The 12,199-nt window shown below is 36.1% G+C and overlaps 1 protein-coding gene across 1 annotated transcript; it reads right to left on the bottom strand.

The window, feature by feature from the left end:
- Positions 1–177: 177 nt before the first annotated feature.
- LOC122355370 (cell death-inducing p53-target protein 1-like) lies at positions 178–10,983 on the bottom strand. Its single transcript, XM_043253552.1, has 8 exons — positions 9,678–10,983; positions 8,033–8,183; positions 7,327–7,458; positions 5,921–6,013; positions 5,800–5,826; positions 5,645–5,686; positions 5,353–5,494; positions 178–4,547 (listed from the first exon to the last, which is right to left on the bottom strand). The coding sequence occupies exons 2-8, from the start codon at positions 8,169–8,171 to the stop codon at positions 4,439–4,441; spliced, it is 684 nt and encodes a 227-aa protein (XP_043109487.1). The 5' UTR covers positions 8,172–8,183; positions 9,678–10,983; the 3' UTR covers positions 178–4,438.
- Between the last annotated feature and the right edge of the window lie 1,216 nt (positions 10,984–12,199).

Below are 12,199 nucleotides of genomic sequence, written 5' to 3'. Positions count from 1 at the left end.
ATTGCTTTACTGCATGTTAAATGTCACTGGCAGCTTAATAATTAGTCTGTTGAGGAATCGGAGAACAAATGAATCCAGATTTGTGTTTGCGTGTGGGTGCATGTGTTTGTATGGCTGAGCGTCTCTGTCTGTACTGGATGAAATTGCTACAGACCATCCGAATGAAATATCAGTGTGAATGAACAACGTTATATATACTTGCAATTATCTTGGCAGCATGTGAATATTCAAATTGATGTGATGTCTTTCGGAAACATCCTCTTGTTGTCTTTCCTTCTGTTTAGCCTTTTCTGTGCTTTTCTTACATGATTTAATGTTGTCAACCACCTCATGGATTTATATATATATATATATATATATATATATGCTCTGTGACACCTTTTCTTTCAGCGAGGCAATACGTGTCCACTGTCTCTTTCAGATTGTGTAAACCCAAAGGGACTTTCATTTTTTTTGTACAGCACTTTCCTGCTGCAGTGATGAACTTCTCATCACCGTTAGATCGACCGCACAAACCGCGTCAAAGCACCTTTACAGATGAGCTTTTATATTAAAGAAAACCCTTTATCAGTTTTTTGTGCTTCAGTGTTACGTGTTTGTCGAACGATTAACTTTGCTCATCGGCTCATTTTTAAGGCATTGTACTGTTCGCTCTGCATACTGTCCAAATTGTGGCCTCTCCAGGGAAGAAAAATAATGCTAGTTAACTAGTATTATCTTATACTGCTCGTGTAGCTTTGGGGACAAATTTAGTAGGGAAAAATGCACGTGTCTGACAGTTTTTGGCATTACTGACTGCTGTTGCAATATTTTGTGTACACCTAACCATTACTCTGACGAGCAAGTGGTGGAGAAAGTATGTGATACACTGACTTTGGTAGGTTCTCTCTTGTGTTTTAAGAGTTCTGAGGCATTAAACTTTTAACCAAAGAGGCCAAATATTGTACTATGCCACATAGATACGTACAGTACTGTTCATGTGTTTGAGGTCAGTAAGGTTAAGAACGATACTTTTGGTTAGCAAGGACACCTTAATTTAAAGTGACATTTATATGTTACAAACCATTTATATTTCAAAGAATTTGAGTCAATTTGAATCTTTTCTATTCATCAAAGTAAGCTGAAATTTTTTTTTATCACGGCTTCCACAGAAATATTAACCTTTTTCAATATTGATAATGTTTCTTGAGCATATTAGAATGATTTTTGCTTCTGTAAGTTTGTTGAGCGGGTACAAAATACAAAAAGGGCAGATGCAAATGAATAATAGATTTTCGAAAGCATTACAATTTAAAAATGCCCCACATTTTTGAATGCTGTTGTAGGGGGCTGAGGATTTTTAGGATTATTCAGCATTGAATCTCCATTGAAGTCCCATTCGTTTAAGGAGAGAAAAGCAATAACTTGCAGGAATATGCAGGAAATCAGATATCAGAGCATAATTTCAGTTTTAGGTCATCTGTTTGCATGGGCACCTATACTGGCTGAGCTCTAAAAACCTCGTGGCTTGCTTTTTTGCCATCTAGGACGTCAAAGCTCGGCCTGTGTTAAGCTTTGTGTAGAGATTTATGATTCCTAGCTCCAACATCGTCTGCTGGACTCTTCTAGATGTCATGTTCTTTATCAAATATCGATGTATATTATGTATCAAGTGGTGATGACACTGGGCGATACTTACTGCCGCCTTTGAACGCGCTCCAAAGCGGGAGATCAATCATCATTTGTATGCCATATGTTTTGCACATTGTGTATATATTTTAATGGATGTAATACATATTTTTATACATGTTTGGCGCATCCATGAGCTCTATTTTGTGAATAGTTTTGAAGATACGATTATATATATATATATGCCATCACGTGTCAATGAAAATTGATGTATTGTGAAAATACTGTTGTAGAGGATGTTTTAGAGTCTCTTAAATATAGCAGAGGAATGACATGCGAAACTTGTCTGTTTATTTTTATCATAAGACATGCTGAAACATGCTGATATTATACATATTTTCAAATGGTAATTGAACAGAAAGTTATATATATATATATACGAAAACAATCCATTGTTTTCATAGTGACATTTGATACGGTATTCTTTTTATAAACAGTTCTCCGGGCTCATTTACATGACTATTACATGAATGCAAACTAGTATTCATAGAATCACAAATGTCACTCAAACGTAGTCATATCAGTTTGGTTGTTGGTTTATTATACTGTTAAACAATATGTTGCATTGATAAACATCTTTTGTTTCAGTGGCTTGGATTGTTATCCAAATGTCCACATTAGTCATGACTACGTAATTATGTTTTTACTAGATACAGTGGTATGGCAAAGTTTGGGCAACCCTGTAAATTTTCATGATTTTCCTTTATAAATCATTGGTTGTCTGGATAGGACATTTCAGTTAAATATATCAAACACAGTGATATTTGAGAAGTGAAATAAAGTTGATATGATTTATGGAAAGTGTGCAAGAATTATTTAAACAAAATTAGCCATGTGCATAAATTTAGGCACCCTTTTAATTTTATTTCGGTGACCCTTGACCTCCATAGACAGGTGAATCCAATCATGAGAAGGTATTTAAAGGAGGCCAATTGTAAGTGTTTCTCCTCTTTGCATCTTCTCTAAAGCGTGGCAACATGGGACCCTCAAAACAACTCTCAGGTGACCTGAAAACAATGATTGTTGAACATCATGGTTTAGGGGAAGATTTAAGCTCTCAGTTTCAACTGTGAGGAACATTGTGAGGAATTGGAAGACCAGAGGAACAGTTCTAGTTAAGGCCCGAAGTGGCAGACCAAGAAAAATCTCAGATAAGCAGAGATGTTGGGAACAGTTAGTGAGCACACAGACCAGCTCCAAACACCTACAACATCGTCTTGCTGCAGATGTCACTGTGTCACTGTGCATCGTTCAACTATTCAGCGCACTTTACACAAGGAGACGCTGTAAGGACGAAATGCGGAAAAAGCCTTTTCTCTGCACACGCCACAGACGGTGTCACTTGAGGTATGCTAAAGCACATTTGGACAAGCCAGCTTCATTTTGGAATAAAATGCTGTGGACTGATGAAACCAAAATAGAGTTATTTGGGCAAAACAAGGGGCGTTATGCATGGCGGAAAAACAACACAGCGTTCCAAGAAAAACACTTGCTACCTACAGTCAAATTTGGTGGCGGTTCCATCATGCTGTGGGGCTGTGTGGCCTGTGCAGGGACTGGGAATCTTGTTAAAGTTGAGGGTTGCACGGATTCCGCTCAATATCAGCAGATTCTGGAGAACAATGTCCAGGAATCGGTGACAAAAGTTAACGTTGCGTTGGGGCTGGATATTTCAACGAGACAACTGGGGCTTTCATGCAGAGGAACGAGTACAACGTTCTGGAATGGCCATCTCAGTCCCCAGACCTGAATATTATTGAAAATTTGTCCATGCTCATCCAACCTGACTTAAATGGTCCAAAATGCCTTCTGCCAGAGTCCAGACGCTAATTGGAAGCTATAGAAAGCGTTTAGAGTCAGTTATTTCTGCAAAAGGAGGATGCACAAAATATTGAGTTATTTTTTCTTTTGTCATATATAAATTTATGCACACGGCTAATTTGGTTTAAATAATTCTTGCACACTTTCCATAAATCATATAAACTTTATTTCACTTCTCAAATATCACTGTTTGTCTCCTATATGATATATTTAACTGAAATTCTTATCCAGACAACCAATGATTTATAAAGGAAAATCATGAAAATTTACATGGATATATATATATATATATATATACTTTATATATATATAAAATAGTACTTACAGTTTTATATATCTAATATAATTAGCCTACTGTAAGTACTATTCCTCCATTTTGGAGAAACTTACATGTACTGCACTACATCTAAAAAAATAGTGAAATGAAGAAATAGAGATCCACTTCAAGATGTTCAGGGATGTTCAGTTGATGAATGGATTCTTTTCAGTGAACCTTTTAAATCACTTCACACTAAATGAATCATTTGTGAATTCAGCTGATCCAAAAGTTCACAGTCTAGTCAGAGCTAATCTAAACCACTGATTTGGTCATGTCTGACTCGAGATGAGCCACTGGTACATGGTTTGTTCAGGTCTACAACCACTAGTCACGACTATGATTCTATCACCCTAAAAACCTATTGGAAGTGGCAGATACACTGGTGGACTAGTGACCACTTGCACAATGTTAATAATAATTAGATCCTCTTAGTCTTAGTCAATTATTAATTGCTTAACTTGACTATAATTGACTATTTGTACATATAGTCTCACCACATCTCAAAGCCTACAGACTGACTTCCCCAACACAGAGACAAAACTTCAGGCCTAAACCTTGTGCTCAGCTTTGAGCTCTACTGGAGGTTTTCACAGTCATCTTACTGCAGATCAATAACTGTATGACTTTGCTTCAAATTCTATTAACGGAACATATGTCTTTGTGGCAGGATGGACACCTGTGGGTGACGTCTTTGAAGCGGTTCATACAGAACGGGACCAGGCAACATCCGGCCAGGCATCTGCCCCAGAAACAACAGAAGGACAAAGTAAATGTAAAGTGACCAATAATGCAACAGCTCTGGTTCTTGAATCGGATTAGCCGAGTGGAGCTTTTTGTTCAAAACACTGATGCGTTCAGCAATCATTTATTTTCATTTATTCGCTCTCATGACTCCAAAACTGTTTAGATACCCACATTCTTCAAAACATTTGTGTTTTACAGAAGAAACTCATGCAGGTTTGAAATGACACAACGGTGTGTAAATGACTACAAAAGGTTTGCTTTTGAGAAAACTGTCCCTTTTATATGAAAGAGTCAATGAATCATTCGCTCTAATGGTTTAAAATCATTCCGATATTCTGGAATGTGTCTGAGAGATGCACTGTGCGATTGGGTTTCATCAAACTGTGTGTTTTTATCAATACTCTGGTTGTTTTCTTTGCATCAGTTGATATAAGGGTGCGTAATTAATGAAAGAATCCCTAAAAGTAAAGATTCTTTCATTAATTACTAACCCTTATGTCATTCCAAACCTGTAAGACCTTCGTTAAACTTCAGAGCACAAATTAAGATATTTTGGATGAAATCTGAGAGCTTTCTGACCCTCCATAGACAGCTAGGAAATGATCACGATCAGCACACAGAAACAAAATGGTGCCATCAGGGGTTAAACCGTAATATTACGAATCTACAAGAATACTTTTTGGGCTCAAAGAAAGCAATAATAACATAATTTATTCAACAATTCAGTTTTGAATATGAGCACCGTGAACAACAGCGCTTTTTCTTGCGTGCTTATTGATTATTCACTATAGACTACTTACCCTACCACAGATAAGAGACAGCAAAAGAGGAAGGCATTGCTGCCCAGTTTATAGTAGATCTCAGTGATGACAGTCTTCTGGCAAGAAGGGCATTTTACTTTGGCAGGGGACATGGTAACATCATCCAGGCTCACTGGGGCCTCTGGGAAGGTGAAATGCATTGATTTTGTTTATTCATTCATCGTGTATCAGTGCTATGGCAATCTAACTCGGGACATTTGTCCGTGGTTTTTGCCGTACAACTTGTCAAGTTGTGAAGATGTGCCATGTTAGTAGCAAACTGTTATTTTACCTGTGTTGTCCTCTTGCTGAACAATGGTAGGACAAATTGTCTCTGTAAAAGAAATATTAAAAAGGTCATTGGATCGGAGCATTTCCGTTTGACACGAAGGGTATTTCATATAAGATAAATAATGCTACGTTTGCAGCGTATCTATAATATTTTACCTGAGTTTTCCAGTTGAGCAATGGATTCTTTAAGAGAAATGTGGAGAATATAGAGGTTTTTTTTGGATTGCATTTTTTGACACAAGAACTGAACATTACATTTGCAACTTAATTATTTCACCTGTGTTTTCCTCTTGCAGAGCAATGATTGGAGAAATCGTTTCTGGAGAAACGGGGAGAATGTAAAGCCCTTGGATCGGAGCTTGGATTGGATCTGTCAAGGGAAGTGTGTCATACCGTATAACACAGCATAATTACTGTCACGCTTGCACAGTTATGATTGAGAATGTTGCATTAAAAAAGCCACAGTATCACAAAATGTTGTAGGAGACGACACTTTTTGGCTTTCTCAGTTTTTGTAAATCCGTATGGAGTTCAGAGTATAATATTGTAGTATAATATAAATATAGTATATATTTTTATCATTCTTCGTCTAGTACGAATATGTGGTTTTCTTTTATAATTACAGTGTGTACTTTTTTTCCTGATTGCAATGCACAGCTATACAGCATAGTTTAAAACAATGGGGGCGGATAGATGAAGAAACAGATTTAAAAAAGACATTTCAGAAAATCATAAACGTAAAATCGTAAATTACATTGCCAATGTCAGAACAGAACATCCTCCTCATTATGAACGATGCATTTATTTAATAAAACTCCAAAAACTGTGGTGCAAGACCGAGCCATCTACGAATAGTCATCTGTTTCAAGATGACGCGGTACAATATCTGACTGCAGCTGCATCGCAAAACTTAACTAAATTATTTATTACGCTTTGTCTGGAAATGTTTTATTTTGATTGGGTTGTCAGAACAAAACAAACAAAACAATGCTGTAGCAATAGCAATGTAACTCGATATCAGAATTATTGCAGATTTGTCTTATTTTCAATTTTAACTTAAGCCATCCAAAGATATTTTTTCTATATGTCGTAGATATGGCTGTAAATACTATAAATGTTGTTATTCTAGCATGTGTGTTAAAAAATAACCCTCTGTTAGTTTGTATCCCACGGACCCCTACTACAGAAATAAGCGGCAATTAATTTCAGATTTTATGTAGTAAAATCAGGACAGCTTTTTTTTTATTACAGCTTTTTAATTATAATTACTATTTTTAATTTTATTTTTAATTCATTTTAATAACTTTATTAAAATAAAATGTTTTATTTATAAATAATAGGTAATGTCCAGTAAATCGAATTGATCTTAAAGAAAAACATTTAAATCTAAATGAAATTGGAAAAATGCATGATTTTTTTCCCCCTTAGAAATGTAATTAACTATAAATACTTGTTAATGTAGAATTTTTTTAATTGTGTTCATGTATTCACTATTTTAAAAAGAAATACTCAGCTGAGTAGTAGTAGTGCTCATTTACATATATAAATGAAAAAAAAATTATATATATTACATTTTGCCCACGCTTGTTTCTGCCTTTCTGTCTTATTTTGTAAATGCATATGTGCGTGTGGTGTTTTTTTTTTTTTTTTTAGATTTATGGAATTTATAACGTAGACACATGCCTTTGTCTATGGTCTGTGTTGTCGAACATTGTTTCTTTTTCTGAATGAGATCCTTCTCTTTTTGCTCCAGTAACTTCAGCTCCTCCTCTATTCTGTCCAGTTCTGTAGGGCCCTCTTCATTTGCAAGGTATCCTAAAAAGAAAAGGAAAATGTAAAGCAACCAAATTATTGTTTGTACTAACTAGTCAAATGTAAGCATGCAGATGATCAAGAGTGGAGTGGAGTGGAGTCATAGCAATTTGAATGCTCATTTCCTGGTAAAGTAAGAAGCTTCTTTAGTATTAACAAAGAGAGTAATTACATTACATTGTTTTGCATGTTTTATTGCGCAGTGAAATAACCAAATGTTCTTGCTCCTACTCTGAAGTCCGTAGGACTGCGTAAGAACTCGCAGTTGCCAGGGTGTAAAAGTGTTTATTTATTTTGTTTTCCAATTAGACCAATCTGCATGTTTGTGACTCATTACCCCAAAAAAGCAACCAATCGGTGATCTTATTTTGCTACCTCCTGTTAAAAGAGTAGTTAGTATGAAAAATGCTACCTGTCAAATTGTTTTATTAATTTCTGCACCTACAGTAATGCATTAATTATGTGTTCACAGTTGTAGGGATACAGCTGGAAAAATTTTAATTAGGAGGTAATGGTTCAATTAAGGTGTTAGCAATATCAATGCAGTTATATTGGTGTGTGCGTATTATTCCATTACCTTCTATTCTGTTGTTTTTCTTTTGGATCTCCTTTAAGAACTGAAGACGGTTTTGCAGCTGTTGTCGTCTAAAGAGGATGTTCCACAGTTCTGTGGTATCTTCATCCTGGTTAGGGCCCTGTGGCAGCACTGGGGTCATAGTACTGCTGCCCTATGGGATGAATTACATTTATTTTACAACCTAGATATAGCCTATTTACCATGTAAATGAAGGCGAGATCACATTCGCGAAATTTCGCACTAGAACACTAGAACATGAACGAAATGCGCATGGAGAACTATTAAAAATGAAGCAAGTTCACAGAGCAATGTGGTTAGTAGTTAGTCACTTAAAAGCGCAAGGCCTGTGCGGCCTTCTGTGGGTTTTTGCCGCAGATTCTCGAAAGCGATCTGGATTTCCGCGTTGCTTAGCTATCAGATGTGATCTGATCTTAATTTAAGCCACGCTAGTATCTGATTTAACTAAATAAAAAGTTGCTTGTCGTTAATTAATCGCAGGGTGTAGGGTGGAGAAAGTAAAGGAAGCATCGCTAATGTTTTTCTGTGGCTGCTGTAAAAGTGCAGACCAATTTAGATTTTTTTTTTTAATCTTAACAGTATTGTTCGCAGGACAGCCCTTTGAGTTATGCCACAGCATTTTAATCCAACTCATGGTCAGGCCTAAGGACTGACACCCAACGACCTCGAGTCAGTTATTAACTATCCATACAACGTTTGTATTCATGTGTCTTTTGATGATTGGAAAGTGTCCCGGCAGCAAGGCAGTTTTATTATCCTTCTACCATTCAGGATGAGACGTTTACGGCGTTTTTCAACTTGTATGCACAACTTTCTCCCAGAAGCATCGTAAAAATCCAGCTGGACCTTTTGTAGTAGTTTCTCGTCCAGTGCTTTCTGATAGTAGGGTGCATGCGGAAAGACCTCAGCAGTTTGTAGGGTTTTCTAAAGGTCTTTGCCGTGGTCCTCTCACCTCTTTCAGGATTGTCTGTTGTGTTCCTAGAGATTTAATAGGCGGGTCACACTTCCAATCACTTACTTTCTACACCCTGCACTGAGAAGGATCACAATGATGTGTGTTGTTATTTTAGACAGATCGTGCTCGTCTATAATAGCGAGTTAAATATCGATCAGACCACATTTTATAAGCAATCAAAAATGCAAACATGCGCAGGTTCACGCATGTAGACACGCTTTACTCAACTTTTTAATCTTAAAAAATAGTTTTGTGCTTAAGTGGAATTTGTTTTTAGATAAATGGAAAATTGTGCCTGTGTATGTAATTCTTTACATAACTATATAACTGTAACAGAACTATTTCATAATTAGGACCGGAGAGTGAATAAAAGCAGCTGCCATGTGCTGAACATGCATTTTTTTCCCCACATTAGATTAACTAAATAATACAAATGCATGATCTTGAAGATAACGTGCCGGAGTTTCACCAAGTCTTAAGCAATACAAATGAAAAAAGTGCTTATTAATATTTGGTCACTTCTTTGCATTGTTGTTGTACATTTGTTGTTGTTTTTTCGTTTCAGGCACCATTTATGATGCACATAAAGCCAGTTTAGATTATAAAAAAAAAAAACACTGCCCTTTAAAAAACTTAAAATGTAATTTTTAAATGATGTGTGCATCACATTACCTGTAGGCACTAGGATGATGTTTATTCGGCGAGTCAGAGTCCAGCTCCAGTACTGGAAGAATTAAGGAGAATTGAGAAGTTCACTCAATTCTTTTTAAATTCTTTTCGCAGTCCTTGATGAGCAGTTCTCCTTATGCTGGAGTACTTCAGTCTTTGAGTATTTCTCCATAATCTCTAATTATGCCTTCTTCCTCATTAGGTGGGAATGTCAATCAAAACATTAGATGACAAAAAGAGAACACGACAATAAAAACAACGATCATAAAAATGTAGAAAGCTTCGCAGTAAATACCACCCTATCCTTCAGAAAAAATTCACCGTCACCATCTTTCAACCGTTTCTGTTTGTGGGAACCAAACAAGCAAAAATAAGATTTACATCTTGGTTTGAATGCATTTTCATAATCAAATTTGCAGTAAGGGGTGACGTTCTGACTGTATGCTGGTTTGTGTGTGTGTGTGTGTGTGTGTGTAGGAAATGTTTAGTGCTTGTTTCAGTATGGCATAAGCAGATGATCAGAAATAAACACCAGTACCTTAATATATTTTATATATGTCTGAGTTGGGTTTAAAAGCTTTTGCAATTGATAGGGAACAGGAACAAAAAATCACCAGCACCATAGCATAGGATATAGGTTATTACATTTCTCTTTTTTTATTGTTTTATTTTTATTATTTAATTCATCTTTATTAGAACACACTCCTTTAGATTTAAAAGTAGGTTGGCTAAAACACGCTGATTTTTTTTTTTTTTTTTTTGCTGTCGGTCACCTCTAGAGGTCAGACTTCCACAGTGATGAAGTGGACACTGTGCTGTGAGAAGCTGTTCTGGACCATAGATGTCCCTGATTTAACCAATTTGAATGTGCAAATTTGACCTTGAAGAATTAGATTCAAAATAAATCATGTTATTGGTGAAGTTTAGAGAATTGTGTAAAAAAGTGAAAAACTGTGTTATTTCTATTATCACGAATGTACAATTATAGTTTTTGTTAATATTTTGAATTAGGTATTTATTTTTATCTTTTCATTTTATTTTAGTCAAAGCTTTCAGAATTTTGTTCTGAGTAATTTTTTATTTGCCTACATAAGTTGTAGTAATATTATAGTAATAATTTTAGGTTTATTTAGTTTGTTATTTCAGTACTTTAAAATGAAAGTAATAAAACTAAACAATAAATGAAATTCATATACAATTAAGGGCTACTTTAGTGGCTGTTAATTGTGTTGCCAGATTTACTAGAATACCCAAGTTTTAAAAAATGTCTAAAAACAGTATTTTATTATCATTGATGTAGTATTATATATTTTTTTTTATTTTACATTTTTTTATATATATATATATATATATATATATATATATATATATATATATATATATTTTTTTTTTTTTTTTTTTTTTTTGAGGCACATGTGTCCAAGCATGTGTCCACTGGTGCTCATTGAGCATGTCTGTGAAACATTGAGAGGCACTTCCTGTTTGAGAGGAAGCAGCTGGAGTCGAGCCGTGAGTAATTAAAGGGGAATGAAAGGCCTGATACATGAGAGTCAGACAGCACTGCTGCAAACCATATAAGCCTTCTTCCTCCATTTTTGTCATCCAAACCTCCTCCCCACCTCCGCTCTTCCTCTCCCTTTTGGTCTTTTTCCCTTTGATCCATCGTTTAATTCCAACTCTCCCTCTCTCTCTCTCTCTCTCTCTCTCTCTGTTCTATCTATAGAATTGCACAATATGTCACAGACAGAATGGGACGTCCAGTCTCTGCTGCAGGCACATGTGCCAAACGTGAGCTAGGACGATGACATCACTGGGGAGGGGCGGTGCTCGAACTGGCAATGGGACGACGTGGGGTGGGCGGGGCTAAGGCAGCTAAAACAGTGAGCAAATAAGCACATGTGATGCAAATATTGTCACACCGTTCAAAGTTGCTGCAGGCTTAATCAGCCAGCCTTTTGTGTCGAAGAAGTCACTGCATTACGGATTTATACAAAAAATATGCACACGGGGAGGAAGAGAGCGGACAAATCAGATCAGCTGAGAGACGTAAAGATATCTGCTTGGGTTTGCAGTCATTACCCTTGTCTGACCAAACACAAACTCATACCAGCGGGACTGTGTGTTTAGCAAGCAGACACTCTCAAGATACACAATGTTATATCGAACAGAAGAGTATGGCGCTAACAAAGCCAAGGTCATAAGTTTGACTTCTAGTAAACGCATTGATTAAAAAAAACTGTGTATTGAATGCGATGCAAAGCGCTTTGTGTAAAAGCATCTACCAAAAATGTGACCCTGGAGCACAAAACCAGTCTAAAAGTAGCCCAGGTATATTTGTAGCAATAGCCAACAAAGCATTGTATGGGTCAAAATTGAACATTTTTCTTTTATGCCAAAAGATAAGTAAAGAGCATGTTCCATGAAGATATTTGGTAAAAATTCTGCAATAAGTACATCAAAACTTAAACTCTAAAGATTGCACCCTCAGATTCCACCTTTTTAAACTGTTGTATCCTACCCTAACA

This window comes from Puntigrus tetrazona, chromosome 12 (assembly GCF_018831695.1).
Source record: "Puntigrus tetrazona isolate hp1 chromosome 12, ASM1883169v1, whole genome shotgun sequence".
NCBI classification, from domain to species: Eukaryota; Metazoa; Chordata; class Actinopteri; order Cypriniformes; family Cyprinidae; genus Puntigrus; species Puntigrus tetrazona.
Note: the sequence above shows the minus strand (reverse complement) of the source record. Positions and strands in the feature narration are given on the sequence as shown.